A 23,261-nucleotide genomic window follows, 5' to 3' on the forward strand; every position below is an offset into this window, starting at 1 on the left:
TGACAGAAAGAGAGGGAAAGACAGGGGCAGTGGCTGAAGGAGGGAGTACAAACAGGACTTCTTTCAAGATGGGAGAACGTACTAGAGCTAGTGGGAATGACCGGGGACAGGGAGGGAAAGGAGTCAGGAGAGAGAGGGAGAACTGCTAGAGCCCTGGGGAGAAGACTACTTTGTAAGCGGGTGAGCTGGCCTTAGGCAGGCGCATGGGGAGCTCCTGCCTCACAGGTGAAAAAGCAGAGAGCACGGACCCAGATGTGGAGTCTGCAGAAGTTCTCTTCTGATGGCCTCAATTCTCTCAGCGGAGGAGGAAGCCAGATGCTGGCGGTGCCAGAGATTCGACAAAGGAGGCCTACCAGTAGTTGACCAGGAGTCTGGGAGAGTGAGGGACCAGGGAAATATGATCACTGGGTAGCACTGAGGACTCACCAAGGCTGGAGATCATAAATTTAAAGTGAGACCTGTAGAACGGTTATTTTTTTTTTCTACAAGTACATTCAGATGTAGGGGTACCAGGAAGGAGCTGAGTGTATACAAGACTATGATTATCATGACTGACCATGGAATTTAAGCTGGGTGAGGAAGGTAAGTCATCAGGAGGATGAGGGACAGACAGTATTAAAAAAAAAAGTAAGATTCAAAAGACTGAAGTTCCCAACAAGCTCGAGGAATTACTGCAGTAATAGAAACTGATAAGAAAACAGGTGGTAGACAGAGGGGAAACCGAAATGGAGATTATGGAGGATGGAAGTTTGGATAAAAACAAGGTCTAAAGTCAAGCAGCGAGGTGCGGCAGAGGACAAAAGTTCAATGGAAAGGAATTCCCGATACTAGAGTCCTGGAAGAGTTATCCACATCAACACTGAACACTGAAATCACCAAGAATTCAAATGCCAAGTAGTACCAGTGAGCGCCAGTGAGTAAAATCTGTTAGGAGACCCCAGAGCTCTGGCATTTCTGCATACAATTTGAACAAAGGTACAGACTGCTACTATTGCAGACTATCTTTTTAAACAAGCTTGCGTAAGAAAACAGCCTCAGAAAATAGAGAGTGTCTCTCTCCAAAGCAACAAGTAGGTTTATCTATACCCACAGAAGACAGTCTTTTCCTCCAGCACATGGGCCGACATGATTAGTGTCCAGTATAAACGATCCCATTCCTCTCCCACACTTCAATCCACTGTTTGTATAGGTATCAATCTGCCCTCTTAAAAGTCACCCTTTGGTGACTCTGGAATTGGCGTGGGGAATCAGTGCAAGCACGTGCTGTTACTATGTCTACTGTTGGAGCCGTTCCGAATCAGTCCTTTGTTTCTAACCCACAAGTCTCCTGTCCTCTGCCGGCATCCACGACACTATGGTAGTGAACTTGTTAGCCTGGAAGTACGGTTGAATCTCAGACCTTTGAAAAGTTTTTGATAAAATCCCCAACAAACAGGAGGTGGGGATGAGAGATTACTGAAACAGGATGGGCAGAAGGTGGTAGAGTTTAAAAACAAGAAATAAAGTTTGTAGGCATTTTACAACAGAGACTGGTCTGGGAAAGGCAACGAGAAGCAACAAAAACACGAGCAGGCTCGGCAGTGTGAGGAGGCCAAGACTGTTATTGCTTGAGACAATTACAGATCGTGTCAGCAGGGAAGCCAGGTGTAACTTAATAGAGCAAAAAATAAAAGGGAAGGTAATATTAACAAAGAGGTTGAAGATGAGGAGGAATGTGCTTATGACTGACCTTGAGTTCCAGGGACATTAAGAAAGATTTTCAAGAGGCAGGGAAGGGAGGGTTTGGGGGTCAGCTCTGGATACACAGGGAAAGAGATCCGTGCATCTTGGGCTGCTTGCATGACTTACATTAACAGGAAAAGAGGGCAGGATTAAATTAGTTGTGATTAGTCTTAATCTGATTAAATTTGCCCACGAGTTTTAGCATCCCTGGTCCCCGTTTTACTCTGATATCTACATGCCACAATTTACTTCTTACCAAACAGAACATCATTTTAGGATACTTAGCGCAAACAAGTTTCAAAATATATAAATGCCAAAAACGCTATTAAGACAGTAAGTGTTAACTTACTTGAATTAAATCTAAAATGCCAAGTTCACTTTCCGAAGAATCCACACAGAAGACAAAATATAATGTTGCATAATGCCTATAAATCAGTTTGTTGTCAGATCCTCCAATTAACCTGAATGACAAAACAAAACAAAAAATGGAAAGTTATAGGAATAAAATGAAACACATTTCCATTAGCTCAAGCAAACTGACAATGTGTTTAAAACCTTTTGTAAAATGTCTGGGCATACCATTTAACAGCATAGCATTCAGGTGAACTTAGAGACTAAGTCAATTATCATGGCTGTTTTCTTCAGAGATAACAAGTAAAAGAAGCTGGTGCTTAATTTTAGTTCAATCATTCATTAAACTATCTACTGAGTACGTACCATTTGCCAGGTACTGACAGTGGGTAAGAAACAGTAAACAAATTAGTAGGAAAAGATGATCAAAGCAGAAAACACTACAAAGAGATTCAAATAGGAGGACACCAAATTGATGGCTTTGCTGCCCAACATGGATTCTTAAGAGTGACATCTTAATGTCACTGCGAGCTGGGGGCTGCTGTTGGTTAAGCTGAGTGACAAGCTGAGTGTCTGACTCTTGATTTTGGCTCAGGTCATGGGCTCATGGTTCCTGGGATCCAGGCCCATGCTGGGCTCTGCGCTGACCGAGTGGAGCCTGCTTGGGATTCTCCTTCTCCCTCTCTCTCTGCCCCTCCCCTGCTCACGCTCCCTCGCTCTTTCAAAAAAAATAAATAAATTTATAAATTGTAAATATGTATTTGCAAAATTTAACTGGAGCATGATATAACCTTTTAGGAAATTCAAGTAAACTTTCTACATGACTAAAAAGTAATTTATGATCAAGAAAGAATGAATTTTTCATTATCCAAACTAGTTTTTATAATATACATCATACACATTAAAATACAGAAAAGTGTAGGTTTCTCTGGCAAATCTGTGATTATTCATAATGGGACTCAGCTAAAGTTTAGTTTTTTAATTGTCAATGAGGAAATATTAAGAAATTGATTATATAAACGGCTAGAGGGAACATTTACAAAGCTATTCTGAGAACACTGTTTTCATGGAATCTATTAATTTAAAAGTATTTATAATAGTTGGCAAGCTAATTACAACTACTTTTTAATTATTCATTTTAAAAACAGAAAACTTTATTAGCTGAATTCTATCTATATATATATATGCTTATATATAGATACACATACATGCATAGAGATACGTGTTTTAAAAGCAGACTTCAGTCTTGTTTACAATAATAAAGAATGTAATCTAAATTTTTATGACAGGTCCATTTACCTAGATTGTTCTAGATGTGTTACATGCTTTTCAAAATACTAAGTGAAAACAAGTAACGTGCAAACCAGCATACCTAATGTGATCCCGCAAGTAAGAGTTTTTAGGTTTTGTTTGCTTGTTTTTTTAATATTTATTTACTTTTGAGAGAAACAGAGCATGAGCAGGGGAGGAGCTGAAAGAGAGCGAGACACAGAATCTAAAGCAGGCTCCAGGCTCCGAGCTGTCAGCACAGAGCCCAAAGTGGGCTCAAACTCACCGATGGTGAGATCATGACCTGAACAGAAGTTGGATGCTTAACCAACTGGGCCACGCAGGCGCCCCATAAGATTTTACTTTTATATGTTAGTCATAGAAAACTTAATTTTCTAGAAGAATACACAAGAAACCGAGAAAGACTAGAGTCAGGAAAGGGAGACTTAGTTTATAATTTTACACGTCCCTGTAATGTTTGAATTTTTGCCATATGAGTATACGACCTTTATGTAAAATGCCTCCCTAAAAATTTAAAAAAAAAAAAAAAGATTGCAGATCTTCAAAAAATTCTTTAAGCAGCTAACATTTGTGGTAATTAATCTCCTAATCCAATTCCTGAAAAGTGGGAAACTTTTACCATAACCGCTTAAACAGCATATTATTTCGATCATATAGCCAAAGATTAGGAATGCTCATGAAACGCTTTACTTACAATCCTCCTTCTAGGAAATTACAAACATTTTCATCTCTCTTAGATACCAAATGGAATGTCTCCCTGATGATTTGCTGCTGTGTATCTTCACTCTGAGAAAGAATAATTCATATATGTTAGGATTAAATGTCTAGATTTAACAGCATTTTAAGAATTTTAAAAGCAAAAGGCAGTAATATCTGTCAGGGACATGAATCTAAGAGAGCAGTCCTTGGAGAGCGAACATCACATCTCACAGAAACAAAATCCACCATTTTCTGACGAAGAACAAAAAGGAAAAAAAAAAACAAAACCAACACTTCACAGTTTGCTACTGTAATAAAACTAACGTTTCTAAGTTTCAAAAACAAGAAGAAAATTATTAGATGAATTAAAGACACTAGTAACAGGGACACTAGGAATTAACCAGTCAAAGTCCCTTGTTTTACAAACGAGTAAACTGAAATAGAGAGGTAAGGTTATAAATAATTCATGTACCTCATCTATATTTTATTGGAAGAAAAACACTGTAGTTTAGAGCTTCCAATTGTTTTAAAGGCGCACCGAGATGAATTCATCCATGATAGCCATATAAGCACAGCCTAAAACCAAGAATTGGCTCAAGAGATATTAAATTCACCAAACAATTCACATCCTCCCAGTAAAAAAGAGTCAGCCTCTCAAACAGTGCAATAGAAAACCGGGCAAAATCACTAATAGGAACTTCACAGGAAAGGAAATATGATGGTCCATAAGTAAATGAAAAGAAGTTACCCCGTAATAAGGTGAAATACACATTAAAGTACAATGAAATAACTCCACATGCACCACAGTAGCTAAGTGTCATAGTCTGACAGTACCAAATGTGGGGCCAAAGAAACTCATCACACCAAGTGGGAGGATAAATGGTATAATCACTTGGGAAAACGGTTTTATAATCCAGCATTTCCTCTCCTAGGTTCCTAGATACTATACTAAACCATATGAAATTGTTGTTTTGAAGATCCAAAGGAAAAAAAAAAAAAAGCAACGTTGGCAATTACACATACATAATCAACTCTTAACCTGTGTACTAAGAGACATGTCGATGTTGATCAAGGCACTGTAACGACAAAAACACCCTGAAATGACCCAAATGTCCACCAATTCCAGAATGGACAAATTATGGTACATTCACAATATGGAATCCTAGAAGAAATAAAACTTAAGGAAATAAATTATACCCATCAATATGAAGGATTCTCAAAAAACGTGAAAAAGGGAAGGTATCTTAGCTCGGGGCTACCATAACAAAATACCATAAAACTGGGTGGCTTAACTAAGAGAAATTTATTTTTCATTATTGCGGAAACTAGTGATTCAAGATTTAAGTGACACATTAAAAAAAAAAAAAAAGGCTGGCATAGCTGGTTTCTGGTGAGCTCTCTCTTCCTGGCTTGACGCCAGCTTCTTCTCCTGGTGTACTCACAGGGTGGGGAGAGAGAACAGGACCCGACCCTCTGGGGTCTCTACTTAGAAGCACACTAGTATCATGAGGGCCTCACCTCAGGACTTCATCTACACCTAAGTATCTCCCAAAGTCCCAATACCAAATACCATCGAATTGGGGGGCAGGGCTTCAACATAGGAATCTGGGGGTGAGGGGACAGAATTCAGTCTATAGCAGGGGAAGAACGCATATACCAGAATGACATGTAATCATTCCACTAACAGAAATTTCAAAAACATGCAAAACTAAATATTTTCTTTAATGGTACACATATAGGTAATAAAAATAAAACTATAAAGAAAATCAAGTGAATGATTATCAAACTTTAAAGGGCTGGTTTCCTAAAGACTGTAGTCTTTAACCACGTTGCAATCAGGTGAAATAATCCATAATTAAAGGGATGTTTCCGGGGCACCTGGCTGGCTCTGTCAGGAGAGCATGTGACTTTTTTTTTTTTTTAACATTTATTTATTTTTGAGAGACAGAGAGAGATAGGATGAGCAGGGGAGGGGCAGAGAGAGAGAGACAGAATTTGAAGCAGCCTCCAGGCTCTGCGCTGTCAGCACAGAGCCCAACACAACACGGGGCAGGAGAGCATGCAACTGTTGATCTTGGGGTCATGAGTTTGAGCCCTACACCGGGTGTAGAGATCATTTAAATAAATCTTTAAAATAATAATAATTAAAAGAATGTTTTATAAAAAATCACAAACAGGCATTCAAACTGGAATGAAGTAAAACAGATAACATCTGTGACAGACTTGTCATATATCTAAAAAGCTCTAAAGAATCCATAAAAAACTTAGAGTTAATAAATCTATCCAAGTTCAAGATACAAAATTAACACTCAAAAATCAACTGTATTTCTATATGCTAGCATTGAATAATCCAAAACGGAAACCTAGTTACAGATGCTTGCAGAAATTCAATAGGTAATAAGTTAGTATGATGAACATATTAAGCCAATAAATTTAAAAACCTAAGATGAAGTGGCAAAAATGCCTTTAAAAAATCAGTAAAATGGTCCAAAGGAGAAAAACTTCAATAATCTTATTATTATAAACAGAATAAACAGTAATTTAAAATATCTCCACCAAAAATAAATCAAGCCCTGATGGTTTTAACACCAAGTTTGACCAATGATTCAAGAAACAGAGCATCCCAATTTTACACAACTCTTCCAGGGCACAAAGAATGAACATCCTCAATTCATTTCATGAGGTTAATGTAACACAAAATGAGACAAGGAATGTATGAGAAATGAATACTGCAGGCCAATCTCACTAAAGAACAGAGATACAGAAATTAATAAAGAAACTAATATAACATGACCCAAACAAACGTGTTTATTCTAGTGATGCAAGGTTGATTTAATATTAGAAAACAGATCACTATAATTTTCTACATTAACAGATCCAGGGAGAAAAAAACAGGTCATTTCAATGGGTGAAGAAAAACCATCTGATAAAATTAAACATCAATGCTTGAATTTAAAAAAAAAAACCTCTTAGCAAATTAAAAAAAAAGAACTTCCTCTAATTAAGACTATCCTATAAAACACCTTTTGCAAACATATTCAGGAACAAAATGTTTAAACAGAGTCTCTCTTTTAAGATCAGAAGCAAGATAACGAATAATGGTTTTCCTATTCAGTGCCATACCAGCTGTCATCAGTAGAAGAAAAACAAGAAAAATAAAAGACAAAAGAATTTGAAAGAAAGAAAGAAAACTGTCATTCAAAGACCCCAAGCTTTTCCATGTAGAAAATCTAATACAACTTACACAAAAGTGTTAAAACTAACAAATAGAACAAGACATAGCCCACACACAAAATTCTATTACAATTCTAAATTTCTCCAACTATCAGTTGGAAAGGATAATTTAAAAAAGATACCATATACAATACCATCAAAAAAAAAAAAAACAACAACAACCATGCAGTGCATAGGAATAAATGAAACAAAACATGCAAGATTACTATGGAGAAAATATAAAACTTCACTGAAATAAATGAAAAAGAGCCCCAAAATGGAAAAATGTACAGTGATTGTAGAATGAATGATTCAATATCATGATGATGTTCTATTTCCCCAAAATGCTCCAAAGGGTTAAGATAATTCTAAACAATTTTTTTAAATATTTTTATTTATTTCTAGGAGAGAGAGAGAGAGAGTGTAAGCAGGGGAGGGTCAGAGAGAGGGGGAGATACAGACTCCGAAACAGGCTCCAGGCTCTGAGCTGGCAGTCAGCACAGAGCCCGACGCGGGGCTAGAATCCACGAACCGCGAGATCATGACCTAAGCAAAAGTCGGTTGGAAAGTCGGATGCTCAACCGACTAAGCCACCCAGGCGCCCCAGGGTCAAGGTAATTCTAATGAAAATCCCAGCAGGAAGAGAGAGAGACTGAGGGCAACTTGAAAACCTGAATCTGATTCCAAAATATATATATTAGATGAGAAGACAAGAATGACAAGACACTCTCAAGTACAATGTAAGACGACGTGCTGAGCAGGTAAGAATTATTATAAAGCCACAGTAATTAAGATAACACGATACTGGTACAGAAATAGGGAAAGTGACTAATGGAACTGAACCTTAAACATGCCCACACAAATATAAGGTAATTTAATTTAAACCGGAGTGGGCACTGTAGGTCAATAGGGAAAGGAAGGACATTCCCATGAATTGTGCCAGAATAAGTTGTTTTCATTCCATTTAATTACAATGAACTCTGACCTCTTACATTACGCTAAAAAAAATCACTCCCAGCTGGTTAAAAAGAATGCCAATGCTCAAGCTACAAAGCCTTAAAAATGTATTCAGAAAATATCTATATGACCTTATAATAGTGCTGAACTTTTAAATAAGACACAAATTAAGGCTAACTGTAAGAAAAGACTGGCAAATTTGATATCAAAAGCAAGCATTCCTAATGCTCAAAAGACACTAGAGAAAGAAAGGAGAGCTACAAACACAAAGACTATAGCATCAATACATAAAAAATGGCAAGGAAGAATACCCAGTATATATAAAAAACACTTAGATGCCAGTAAGAAAGAAAAATACCTCAAGATAAAAATGACTTAGCAAAACAGAAGACTTTGGAAAATCAAAAAAAGGAAAAGAAAATGGTAAACTATGAAAGATGTTCAACTTCATACAGGAGAAAAAGAAAAACTTTTGAAAAAGGGAGGAAAAAACCTCTTACAGTTAAACCTATAATGACAACATTAAGTACTCATGCTATCGGGGAAGAGATATAAATACATCTAACAACATAAAGTGTGGGCAAGAATATGGAGCAACAAAGCACAGATACTGCTAGAAAAACTGCCAGCTGTACGGTACAACCACTTCTGTAAACAGATCAGCACTCCCTCGTAAAGCTGAACATGAACAGACCCAGCTCCTAGTTATACCCCAAAGATTTTCAAAAAGACATCTACAAGAATGCTCAGAGCCGCAGAAAAAAAAAAAAAAGAAAAAAAATTACAAAGTGAAATGTCCATCAGTACAAAACGTAGAAATAAACTGTTTTAATCTCACACAGAATACGACACAGCAATGAAAATGAATGACCAAACACCAGTAATGATCTGAGAAATGTTGAATTAAAAAAAAAAAAGGCAAGTCACAGAAGAATATAAATACTATGATCCTATTTTTTAAAAGTTCAAACACATGTAAAACTAAACAGTGAACTGTTTGAGGACAAAAATGTGGTTCAACAAAAATAAGAGAATGATTTAAAAAATTCAAGGTGGTGGTTATCTAAGTATAGGGGGAACAGGACAGAATGGGAGAGGCACACAAAAACTTGAAGGGTATTAGTAATTTTTCTTGAAAGAGGATAGTGAACACACAGCAATTAGAGGAGCATTTTCTGTCCCTTGTGGATATTTAATATGTAAATTTATTTTTCATCTCTTCAATATTTCATAAAAATACTGAAAAGAGTGAGGGAGGAAGAAAAAGCATTGTTTACGACAGCTGCCCTCTTCCTTTATCATTTCCACCACCTCCTCCTAGTCTTCATCTAGAGCTAAACGGTGTTGCTTGAATGACCTGACCTATTCATGTAGCTTCGACCTTTTTTATCTCCCCAAACTTTTTTCTTTAATGACAAACATCTTTTATTTTTCCTATGTTAGCGATCTCCCTAATCTTTATTCTCCTATATTCCCAGTGCTTAAAAGAAGCCTATCTTCTTTCCTGAGTTGGTGACAGATGCTTCCAGCTTGCAAACAAGACATCTCCATTTATATTCCATAAAGTGATATTAAACCTTGTGTGAAAGACTACATCACATTTTTTCTAAAATCTGTTTTTTTTTTTTAATTCAAGCGTAACTGACATACAATGTTATATTAGTTTCAGGTAGAGGACATAGTGATTCAACAGTCTATACACTCCTTAACGCTCAGCACACTTAAGTGCAGTTGCTGCCATCCGTCGCCATTCAACATCCTTACGATGTTATTGACTATATTCCCTCATGTGTATTTTTCATCTCATTTTTCTCATCATTTTTCATTATACATTTAATCAGAAGTCTGTATCTCTTAACAAAACCCATTTTTATTTCTATATTTCTAATCTCAGTTAATGGCACTACCATTCATCCAATCTTATCTTAAGCCAAAAATCTTGAGGATTCCTTTTCTTTCACCTCCCATGTCTTTCAGTCACAAATTCTGTTAATTCAAACACAGTAACAACAGTAAACCTGGACTCGAAGATACTGTCTCAACTCAGATTCTTTTTACCCAGAATACTGTAAGAGCGACTAGGGCGCCTGGGGGGCTCAGTCAGTTGAGCGTCCTAGTCTTGGTTTCAGCTCACGCCATGATCTTACGGTCCCTGAGACAGAGCGCCAAGTCAGGCTCTGCACTGGTGGTGTGGAGCCTGGTTGGGATTCTCTCTCCCCCTCTCACTTTCTCAAAATAAACTTAAAAAAAAAAAAAAAAAACAACTAAACATTTACTCTGCCATCAGTCTCTCCACTCCAAACCACCCCACACATCACCAGAATTACTTCCTAATAAACAGTATTTCTTTTTTTTTCTTAAAGTTGTCCAGTTTCCATCTGACCTAATATCCAAACCAGGCCGTACACAAAGCCTTCCAAAATCAAATCCAGATCTACCTCTTAGCTTTCATCACCTCTCTCTCCTCCCTACACAACCCACTTCAACCACACTGAACTTCTTACCACCAATCCCCTCCTATTTTCCTACTCTCTCACCCCGTTCTCTAGCAACACCATTTGAAGACTCGGATCAAACGTGATAGCTTCTGTGAAGTCTTTTCTTATTTTTCCAAGAAAAATTAGTTCCATCTTCCTCAGGGCTTCCTTTGCACTATCTCTATTCCTATGATACATTTTTTTTATAAGTTTATCTATTTGAGAGAGAGAGAGAATCCCAAGAGAAAGAAGACAAAGAGTAAGAAAAACAGAACAGTCCAGAAGGATGCTGAATAAAAGCAGATTCAAAAGAGAACAGTTTAGAAAATGGAGAAATTTCTCAAACGGAGAGAAAAAAAGAATTTTCAGAATGAAAGGTTCATTAAGTACTCAGCACAGCTGGTAAAAACAGCCACAGAGGAAGGGTCTGTGACACTCTAGAAACTGAAGAAAAACGAGAGTCTACATACTTTCTGGACAGTAAAAATAGACCATACACAAAGAAAAAGTAATCAAAATTGCTTTCAGCTTTTCGATAGCAATACTGGAAACTCAAAGGTAATGGAGCAGTGCCATCAAAATATTGAGGAAAAGTTATTTCCAACCTAACATTGGTAGACAATGTGAAGTTAGAATAAGAATCTTTGCATTCAAGCAAGGTCTCAAAAAATCTATCTCCTTATGGGCTTTCTCAGCAAGCTGCTGGAAGGCATGTTCCACCGTGGTAAGGGACTAAACCACGCCATCAAGCAATAGGAGGTCTGGCGTAAAGCAAGCAAAAGACAACAGGCACATTTGCCATCCATCAGGTCTAGACTGGGCCTAGTCAAAGTCTCCAGAAGATACTTCTTCAGGAATGTGAAGCCGATAGAACCATATGTCTGACACATCTGACAAAGACGTGAATTTGTAGTAAGTAAATAAAAAACCAGATCAAAGGAAAAGGCGATTGTTTATTTCCAAGGAAAATAAACTGTCAGGAATGAAAAAACTAAGCATGATTTACGACACGGTTCAGGTGAGAAAAGCGTTTACCCAGTAAATGAATGAAAACACAGTATACTGCTATAAGCAGTATTATCAAACAACACTGAAAAGACTGGGAAGGATACAGACATTGGGCGGGAGGGCTGGGGAGTAAATAAGCATTTTCAATAGCAGAAGTCAATAGATTATGCCTGCAACTGAAGTCAGGCAGGAAAACAAGCGTGTTATTCAGAGACATGTACATAAATACTGAGGAAGCAGCTATAAGTACTTACCTGTGGGAAGAGGGAAATCAAAGAATGTTATTTGTCATAATAAACCTTACAGAAGAACCATTAGATCCTTTAACCTATGTGGATGTATAACTTTGTTAAGCAAAGTAAAAATAAAGAAGGAAGGGAGGAAAGTAAGAAATCTGCAACCAGACTACATGGGTCTATTCCTGGATACCCACCTTATTAACTGTGACTTTGAACAAGTTACTTAACCTCTATGCCTGAATAAGGTAACATTTGTAGCATGAACAACATTACAATATCTACCTCACAGAGTTGTTGGGAGGATTGAGTTAATACACATAAAACTCTTAAAAACAATGCCTGGCACATAAGCATTGATTAACAATGACTTATTTTTAAATATCTATGTCTGGGATTGCCTGTAAAATAGGCTCTAGAATTCTAATGATGGGTGTAAAGATCTTATAGGAGTTTTCTTTTTGAAAAGAAAAGTTATCTTTTTGCATCATGTTATTATTTATAAACAAATTACAGATTACATACACTAAACCTTAGTGATGTTTTATTATTTTATCAGTGAGAAAAATTTCTCATATAAACTTTAAGAATGTCACTCGTAATCATCTTTCTTAAAATGCCTCATCTGAGAAAATCAATATTGGAAAAGAATGCCTTAAAATGTTAAACATCCCAAGTCTAAGATTAAACAAATCAAGTCTCTGCTGACATAAGACAATGTCCCTTTCTTTAATAATCAATTTAATAGCTTTGATAAAGAAGCCTGGAGCTTGTTTCAGGCTGATCAGATTTCCTAACACTACAGCCTCATCACAGAAGTCAATAGATACATTTCAGTTGGTCACAATGCCTAGATTACATCAGTCTAAAGATAATCAGAGTTGCATAAAGGCAACAACTTTTATTACTTTAAATACTTAATGAATTAACCAAAGTTAATTTTTAAAGCTTCAGTAACCCACTAATAAAACTTTCTCTTTTCCAATGCTCCTTTCCTATTCCTATACTTTTGTCATAATGGCAACTTTAAAAGCAAAACGTGCCTCTAATCAAACAGTAAATATGTCATAATCCTCATCTTTCCCTCCTACACACACTGGAGAATTTTTTTCTTAAAATGCATGCACTCACTCTGCTTGATGCTAGAATATCAAAGTTTACCAAGAAAACAGATCCTTTTCTCAGAGAGCTTAAAACAAGAAATAAAATGAATACAACCACTTAAAACTTTTATTTAGTGTTCTGTATCTTGCTTTCTTTTTAATATTCCCAAAATGAAATAGATGTCTTTATAATAAAAGTTAGAGAGCATTTTCTGACATAAGAACAGTACAAACAACATGCTACAAGAGGTAAAGAAGAACAATGATTTTCAGCAGCAAGATCGTCCTCTTCAAAAAAAGAGACCGGTATCGGGGCGCCTGGGTGGCTTAGTCGGTTAAGCGTCCGACTTTCGCTTAGGTCATGATCTCGCGGTTCGTGGGTTCGAGCCCTGCGTTGGGCTCTGTGCTGACTGCCAGCTCAGAGCCTGGAGCCTGTTTCAGTCTGTGACTCCCTTTCTCTCTCTGACCTTCCCTTGCTCACGCTGTCTCTCTCTCTCGCTCTCTCGCGCGCTCTCTCTCTCTCTCCTAGAAATAAAAAAAAAAAAAAAAGAGACAGGTATCTACAAAGAAACTTATAGAATAAGTAGAATTTAGAAGTTCAGAGAATAGAGAATGTGAAGTTGTGTGACATTCAAGCAGAAAAAAAAAATGGACAAACGCATGGGATCAAGAGAACAAAGAGCATACATAGTAATCATAATCAGTTCACTGCTCTTAAAGGCAAGAGAGGTATTGGGGAGCCTGCGTGGCTCAGTCAGTTAAGCGTCCAACTTTGGCTCAGGTTACGATCTCACAGTTTGTGGGTTCGAGCCCCGTGTTGGGCTCTGTGCTGACAGCCCAGAGCCTGGATCCTGCTTCAGATTCTATGTCTGTCTCTCACTCTGCCCCTCCCCAACTGTGCTCTGTCTCTCTCTCTCAAAAATAAAAAATAATAATAATAAATAATTTTAAAAGTAAGGGTATGAAGACTAAGCCTCAGAGCAGTCCAACATTGAGAAATCATGAAAAAGAGGACCCAGTAGAGAAAATTCAGTGAGTGAGGTTTCTCTGCCAGGCCCCTTCCCAGTAAGAAGTCTGGCTAGGGACTTGGTGTGTGCGAGTAGGCCTTACTTTGGCCTGAGTGCATCAAGAAGGAGCAATCAGGATGGCGCAACACTTAAATCCCAAACAAGGAGGGAAGAGTATGAGTCCTTGCCCAGATACTCCATTACATTTCTTAAGAGAAAAACCCTCTGGCATCTTCCCTCACAACCTATAAAAATGTATGAAAACCGCTTAGGACAACAAAGAAAGTGCTCAATAAAGGGCAGCTGTTACTGACACTCTAAAACTTCCCAGTCACTATACGAAGATATTTCCCAGTTTCGGTGGCAAAGATCCTAGTTTGTTTTTTGTTTTGTTTTTGGTTTTGTTTGTTTTTTAATTTAAATAACATACAGCTGAGAAGGTGACAGACTGAATTCAAAATATTGAAAGAGAGAGAGTCTGAATCCTGGTGGTGGCCAAAAGGTATGAGAACTTAAGAACAAGGGAAAACTGGCCAGGGTTGCGGGGAGCTGGAGTAAGAGACCAAGACAATCCAATGAGTAAAGAACAGTCTTTTCAACAAATGGTGCTGGGAAAACAGCCACGTGCAAAAAGAATGAAGAGATCCCTACCTCATGTCATATATAAAACTAACTCAAAATGGATCACAGACCTAAATGTAAGAACTAAAACTACAAAAGTCTTGAAAGGAAACACAGGTATTAATCTTCATGATCTTGGATTAGACAAACCTTTCTTAAATATAACACCAAAAGCACAAGAAAAGAAAATAGGTAAACTGGGCATCAACATTAAAAATCTTTGTGCTATAAACGGTATCATCAGGAAAATGCCAACAACCAGAAGAGAAGCAAATATCTGCAAATCATATATCTGATAAGGCCTTTGCATCCAGAATATATAAAGGACTCTTACAACTCAGTAATAAAAACACAACCCCGGGGTGCCTGGGTGGCTTAGTCGGTTGAGCGTCCAACTTTCGCTTAGGTCATGATCTCGCGGTTCATGGGTTCAGGCCCTGCGTCGGGCTCTGTGCTGACTGCCAGCTCNCACAACTTATAAATGGGCAAAGGGTTTTAAAAGACTTTTTTCAAAGAAGATATGTAAATAGTAATCACATGAAAAGATGCTCAACATCATTTGTCATGAGGAAAATACAAATCAAAATCGCAATAGATGAACTGGATACCCACCAGGATGGTCACAACCAAAAAGGGACAAAACCGAGAGTTGGTAAATGAGGATATGGAAAAACTGGAACCATCATACACTTCTGACGAGAATGTACAATGGTACAGACAATTTTGTTTTTTTTTTTTAATAGTTTATTGTCAAATTAGTTTCCACATAACACTCAGTGCTCATCCCCACAAGGGTCCNCAGACAATTTTGAAAACACTCTGGCAGTTCTCCAAACAATTAAAGATAGAGTTATCATATGACCCAGCAATTCCACAGCTAGATTTATAAGCCCAAGAGAAATGAAAACAAATGTCCACGCAAAAATGTGTACATGAATGTTCATATCATTCTTCATAGTAGTCAAAAGCGGAAACAACCCAGACACCCACCACCTGATAAAGAGATAACAAAGGTGGTATATCAGTACAATGGGGCATTATTTGGCCATTAAAAGGAGCATGTGCCAACACATGCTCTAACAGTGAAAGCATCATGGTAAGTGAAAAAAGCCAGTCACAAAAGACTACACATTATTAAATGAGAAATCTAGAAATGATGAACTTCTAGACAATGGATTAGTGATTGCCAGGGACTGGGGAGTAGAAGGGACTGGGAAGAAACTGTTAATGGGTACTAGGTTTCATCCAGTCTGATGGAAATGTTCTAAATTTAGATTATGGTGTGGGTCATACGCACACTGAGAATACTATAAGTTGTGTTGAACTGTACACTTTCAGTGGGTGAGTTTTATAGCATGTGAATTATCTTTTAAAGATTAGGACTTTCGTTAAACAAGAAAAAAAAGCTGGGGCAAGTTTTACAACTGTCTCCTAAAAAGTCTCCTTATGAAACCGCTCTCTGGAATAATTTTGGAGGACTCTGTATTCTGTAATAAGAAAGAAGTTCATTCTAAAACAAAGCCTACAGGGGCACCTGGGTGGCTCGATTGGTTAAGNTACAGCAAATCCTCAAAAATATTAAACACAGAATTGTCATATGATCCAGCAAGTCCACTGGGTAGAAAAAAAAGTAAAAGTAGTATAATGGATTAACTAACTTAAAAAGGAAATTTTGACACATGCTACGACACGGGTGAACCTTGAAGACATTATACTAGTGAAATAAGCCAGTCCAAAAAGACAGATATTATGATTCCTCCTTCATGAGGTTCCTAGAGTAGTCAAATTCAGAGAGAAAAAACAGAATGGTGGTTGTCAGTGGCTGGGAAAAGAGGAGAATGAGGAGTTAGAGTATAATATGTACAAAGTTGCAATTCCTAAAGATGTAGGAATTCCAGGGATGGATTGGTGTCCTTTGTACAATGTGAACATCCATAATGCCACAAAACTGCACGCTTCAATGGTAAATTTTATGTATGTTTTTCGATCTGTTTTTTTTATTTGGGGGGTGAGCACAGGGACAGAGGCACAAGGAGAGACACAATCNCTGTCATATAATCCAGCAAGTCCACTGGGTAGAAAAAAAAGTAAAAGTAGTGTAATGGATTAACTAACTTAAAAAGGAAATTTTGACACATGCTACGACACGGGTGAACCTTGAAGACATTATACTAGTGAAATAAGCCAGTCCAAAAAGACAGATATTATGATTCCTCCTTCATGAGGTTCCTAGAGTAGTCAAATTCAGAGAGAAAAAACAGAATGGTGGTTGTCAGTGGCTGGGAAAAGAGGAGAATGAGGAGTTAGAGTATAATATGTACAAAGTTGCAATTCCTAAAGATGTAGGAATTCCAGGGATGGATTGGTGTCCTTTGTACAATGTGAACATCCATAATGCCACAAAACTGCACGCTTCAATGGTAAATTTTATGTATGTTTTTCGATCTGTTTTTTTTATTTGGGGGGTGAGCACAGGGACAGAGGCACAAGGAGAGACACAATCTTAAGCAGGCTCCATGCTCAGAACGGAGCCCAACGCAGGGCTCGATCCCATGATCCTGGGATCGTGACCTCAGCCAAAATCAAGAGTTGGGACGTTCAACCAACTGAGCCATCCGGGCACCCCTGTAGATTTTTCCACTTAAAAAACTCATAACCATCACACTAAGATACATTAATGACAGGAAACAGCAGAATTATATTTGTGGTAGGATGAACTGGCAATCTTCCCCATTTAATTAGACAGCACACAGAAATCAAAACAATTCGATGGAACTGGCACATGGAGAAAGAGCCCTTTCCTCCTGGTAATGAAGAGAACAATGACTGACGGCTAAGGACTCCTAAATTACACCAGGCTTCAAACAAGGCAGGAAAGATGGAAATGCTTCTCAGCACAATAACACAGGTGGTCTACCGGGTTCACATAAACTTTGCTCACCTGTAATTAAAGGTGGGAAATATCTGAGAAAAATAACTGCTTTTCTGAGTTCACAGGTCAGTAGGAAACGGAACCAGCTTGATCACAGGGCTCAGCAGTATAGAGACTGCACAGAATTGGGGCAATTTTCCATTCATTCATCGGGCTGGCACTCCCACCTCTCTGGAGCCTATTGTAGACGGGGCAGAGAATAACTGAGCAGAAGAAAGCACCACTGCCTATCCTGTAGAGGCCAGAGGCATTGCTCAATTGTGCCAACTACAAGCAGGATTCAAGGAGAAATACCCCTTCTTGTGGACAGCATGTTGGGGATGACATCATGAAACTGAAAGAGTTTGGGGGAAAGGGGCTATATAGGATTTGGCATGCAGGCATGATCTGCCCCTGCCTTTCTCTCCAGCCTCATCTCCTGACACTCTTCCCTGGGATCGCTCAGGCTGCCTTCTTGCTACTCATCAACACCAACTTTGGTCCCATGTGAGAGATCGGCACCATCTTCTGCCTGTAATAGTCTTTGCTCAGCTGTTCTCATACACTCCCTTACCTCATTCCGTTCTCTTCTCAAATGTCACCTCCTGAAGACGCTTTCCTTGATGATCTTATCTGACAGTCTCTTCCCCATCGTTCTTTCTCCCTTTTCACGGCTTGATTTCTCTTCACAGACTAATCACAATTCCACATAATTTGTTTACTGTCTATTTCCTGTCCCTAGAACGTAAAACGCATCACACAAGGATGATATCTTAGTCATGACAACATTAGCTGTTGTTTAGAACAAGGCTATACAAACAAAAAACAGCTATCTGTGGAAGGAATATGGGCTGGGAAAGAGAGAAAGGAGAGTGGTCAGGTAGTCTCCAAAAAGACCATTCCTCTCTCAAAGATGGAGTGTCTAGAAATACCTCCCCTCAGAGTCTTGAGAATTTAACACCCATTAGCTAGAATGCCGACCTTTAATTCCTTCTACACTACAATACCTTCCTTCTGCGTTGCCTGATGGTTCGGTGAACAAACGTGTTTATCTGTACTTCAGTTCAAAGGATGTGCTAAGTAGAAGGCTGATAAGGCAGGATGGGCAAGGAAAGAATTTATCCCAATGTCGAAGTTTTCTGTGACAAGAGTCTGGAAGAAGACTGGCTCCACAAGGTGGATGACATCTCAGAATCACCTTGCTTATGGGCAGCAGTGAAGAAATCCATAACCCACAAGTACAAAGACAACTCCAAGTGCTAATGACAAGAAAGAATTCTTTCACTTTCCAAAAAAAGTAGCAAAGATTTCCCTTTGGGATAAGAAAACGGAAGGGATCAGTAAAATCCATGCAAATTATTAAAGTTCTATTTACATTAATGTTATTATTAAACATTTTAACAATAACCAGACATGAACGTATCTGGTTATCTTAAAGCCACAAACATTCGATAAATCCACCAATAGTTTCAATGAACTCATTTGATATTATTAATGTCTAAAAGGTACACATTTTTCACTGGGACATTATGGGAGGAAATACAATAAATGTTAATCATTAACTATGGATGGTGAAATCAAGGATGACCTTAGTGATCTTAACACTTAAATATTTTCCACGGATTCACAAAAAAGGAAATGTATTTAAAAATCAAAATAAGTAACTTAATAATCAACAACGTTACTAAAGGAACATACACTGCCACCCTATAAAGAGCCTTAGCCTTACACTTTTTTGAAAGACAGAGGAATGCCCTATAATACTGTCTTACTTATAACCTTCTCACAGAAACTGAAAAGCACTGTAATTTTGAGCATTTTATTTCCTTCTTCAGAATTTTCAACAGGTTTAATATTAATTCTTTAAAGGAAGAATTCAAGGATACTACCTACAAAAATGATGATATTAGAATCTGGATTTTTCAATGATACTTTGATACAAGGAATACCTTGAACTCAGATCTTTTGTGCTACAGTGTTCAGAACCCCATATTATCAATATGTGTGTCCTGATATCAACCACTTCAGAAGCAACATAAAATTACAGGAAAAGAAATAATAGTATCCAGTCAAAAGAAATAACATGTACTAATCAAGAGGGAATAGTGACACTTGTTTGCCTACCCAACATCCACTCCTCTCTTCCATGTTTCCAAGAGAATGCTAATTTCATTCACATTTTCCCCCCATCCTCGGCTCCCAGGGCGGATCCTGAGGAGTATAAGCTGCGATTTATCTTGGGCAGAACTAACCAGACTGGAGGGGAACTGCACAGGACTACTCCAGGCAGGAGAACAGATCGTACTGTCCTCACAGACTACAATGATCACCACTGATTTCAAGGAGGAAACCAGCCTTTGGATGTCAACTGTGCAAGAGTAAGGCCCAGAAAAGAGAGAGAAACTGGATCTGTGATGAAGTCATCAATTTGCTGAAACAAATAATTTTGCAATCTGTCTACTACTCTGCGCTTCCTATTATGGATCCCAGCACGATTCTTTTCGAGCAAATTTAAGTCAGGCTATCCATAAAACCCTACTTATATAGTCAAAAGCATCTCAATTAACATGTTAAGAAATCAAATCATTTGGAATTCTTTTCCTAACAGAACAGCTCAAATGGTATATGCTATTATGTATTAACACCTTAATCCTTACAACTGTTGACAATTATATTTTGATCATAAAGAGAAGTTTAACTATCCCATCTGCCACGCTGTCTTAAGAGTCACTGAGAAAAGATATCAGTAAACAATGACGCGTCTTTCTTAAAATTTTTAAAAGGAAGGGGCGCCTGCGTGGCTCGGGTTAAGCGTCGGATTCTAAATTTCAGCTCAGGTCACAAGCTCACAAACAGTGAGATCCTGCTTGGATCCGGTACACATCCTGCTTGGGATTCTCTCTCTCCCCCTCTCTCTGCCTGTACCCTAGTCATGCATGCGTGCTGGCACACACATTTGTGTGCTCTCTCTCAAAAATAAACATTTTTTAAAAATTTTTAAAGGAGAAAAACTTGCACATACTTGTAATTTTTACTTTTCACGTAAACCAATTCAAAAAAGGAAAGAACAATCTTAGTTTCCTTCTAGGGCCTGTATTTAGTTGACAAACAATAATAATCTTTTTAGCTTCTAACACAATTGAGGCAACTCACATATGCAACAGTTTGCAACTCAGTATGAACAATGCATGCTCTACGTGCAGTCTTTTGTATCTGTGGAAACTACTATAATTCATACAAAAGAAAAACTCTTTTACTTTATTTAAAGCGATGTGTCATAGTTTATTAATAACACAGGAATCAAAACCCAAGGGTTTTATTTCTTTGATGGCTATGTAAAAATAAAGCTGGCTTATGAACTATACATCCCATTAGTCCTTTATAGTAATACACAAATACCGCCAGGCAAATATTAAAAGACTAAGGTTTATTGTTACCAAGTTGCTGGGGCTGAACATCAATTAGAGAAACAATTAAACCAAGGAAAACGTTTGAACTTCTGCAGTTATAGCTCAAGGATACAGAGGGCAGAAACATGAGGTGATGACATTCTGAGTTCACCCTTGAATTCTTAACATGTGACTCCAGCAAAATGAATAAAAAATTTCAGTTTAGCGAAACAGGTGTGTGACTTCATCTACATCAAACCTCACAGCACCTTGGAGGAACAATCAAATCTAAAAATCTACTACAGCAGGAAATGGAAATCTGCACTACTAAAGAGTAAAGATGAACATATAAATTGCTCTATCATGAGGAACGATAAACGAGAAATGGAAATTCAGTGCAGTAAGAGACACCGGTTGGCAAATGGTTCAATAGTTTTCCAAGTGCTCACTGTTCAACCATTTCTGTTGGACTCAAATCTCTGTATCTTATCAGGACCACACTCCTAGGTACTGCTTCATAAACTCAAAACTGTCAACATTATGGAATATATACTTCTTAGAAACTTCTTCAACATAAAACAGAAACTGCTGAAGTAACAGCTATTTCACCATTGCTTTTATCCTGAAGACATGAATTATTTTCATTATTTTTAATGTTTGTTTATTTTTGAGACAGAGACACAGAGCGCAAGTGGGGAAGGAACTGAGAGAGGAGACACAGAATCCGAAGCAGGCTCCAGGCTCTGAGCTGTCAGCACAGAGCCCGACGAGGGGCTCAAACTCCTAAAGTAGGAGATCATGATCCTACCCCAAGTCATATGCTTAACGGACTGAGCCACCCAGGCGCCCCCTGAAGGTATGAATTCTTAAAACCTCTGGTTAATGAAGGACAAAACGTTAGAAGTTGGAAGGAGCCCCAGAAAGTCACTTCTAATCCAGACTCCACATTAAGCTAGGAGAATCCAATGAATCTGTTAGGCAAAGATTTTTGAGAACTTTCTACATTCAGGATTCAATGGTGATTGCTGGGGGTGACACAGATATATCTAAAACCTGATCCCTTCTCTCAAGGAATCTATAGGATGCCCCAAGCAATTACAGGCTGTGAAACCGAATATTGTACCATTAAGAAAGATAAAAATAAAACCCTAAGAACCATGAGGTGTCATCCAGCAAGATAATAATGGTTCAGGAAATGCTTACGTGGTTTTTGAGTTAAATGTGGCACAGAGGTCAAATCTGGACATCTGGCAATGGAAGGGAAGGACAGTCCAGGCAGTGAGAAGAAAATAAACTCTGAAGCCCTATACAAATACAGCTCGTTTCCGAGGACTCTTTCCTTACACAGTCTGCTTGGGCCACACCAGGTCTCGGTGTTCTGGATCTTCAAACAGGCATTCCATCCTCAGGGCCTTTGCACCTGCTGCTTCCTCTGCAGGCATGACCTTCCTCAGATACCCATAGGCTGGCTTTCTTAACTCCTTCAAGGCTTTGCTCAAACGTCACCCTCTCAGTGAGAACTTCCATGACTCCCCTATTTTAAATGGTCATCCTCACGGTCCCTGTCACCCCATCACCCATGCCCACTTTGTTTTCTCCACAGCACTTACTACCATCTGACACAGTATGTGTTAGCTTTGTCCATCCCCTGCCGAAAGAGAAGTTATGTTTGTTCATTTCCAAATTTTAAAACAGCAGCTGGACATGGTAGACATAAAATGAATATATCTGGACATGGTAGACATAAAACGAATATATGCTGGCAAACTGGCTAATGGGATAAATGAATAAAAAAGATTTCTGCCCTCCAACAAGTTCCGATGTAGTGGAAGCAAATAAATGTGACATTATTCTTTTCTTTTTTTAATGTTTATTTTTGAGAGAGAGGGAGAGAGAAAGAGTGTGAGCAGGGGGCGGACACAGAAAGAGGGAGACACAGAATCCGAAACGGGCTCCAGGCTCAGAGCTACGAGCACAGAGCCTGACATGGGGCTTGAACCTGCTTTCCACAAGACCATGACCTGAGCCCAAGCCGACGCTTAACTGACTGAGCCACCCAGGTGCCCCAATGTTACATTATTTTTGAATGAAAAAAAATAGTTGGCAAAACCCAATGTATAAAAGACTAACATACAGAAAAAGCTCCTGGCATCCTCACTTCTCCATGGCCAGTGAGCGCGAGGTTCTTCTTCTCACACCTCTTAGCTCCCTGCCCCCAGTAACACTGTCACTAATACAATGGCCAAAAATGACACCAGAGTCGCCGCGACTGCCAGA

At 38.4% G+C, this 23,261-nt stretch overlaps 1 protein-coding gene across 1 annotated transcript in view; it reads right to left on the reverse strand.

The window, feature by feature from the left end:
• AP3S1 (adaptor related protein complex 3 subunit sigma 1) overlaps positions 1-22,426 on the reverse strand; it is a 63,866-nt gene extending 41,440 nt beyond the window's left edge. The window contains exons 1-4 of the mRNA XM_077746325.1: positions 22,329-22,426; positions 5,633-5,693; positions 4,058-4,149; positions 2,072-2,183 (exon numbers count right to left, since the gene is read on the reverse strand). Of these exons, the coding sequence (XP_077602451.1) occupies positions 2,072-2,183; positions 4,058-4,149; positions 5,633-5,693; positions 22,329-22,426 (363 nt within the window). The remainder of the gene's footprint in view (positions 1-2,071; positions 2,184-4,057; positions 4,150-5,632; positions 5,694-22,328) is intronic.
• Positions 22,427-23,261: the final 835 nt, after the last annotated feature.

This window comes from Crocuta crocuta, unplaced genomic scaffold (assembly GCF_008692635.1).
Source record: "Crocuta crocuta isolate KB4526 unplaced genomic scaffold, BGI_CrCroc_1.0 scaffold218, whole genome shotgun sequence".
NCBI classification, from domain to species: Eukaryota; Metazoa; Chordata; class Mammalia; order Carnivora; family Hyaenidae; genus Crocuta; species Crocuta crocuta.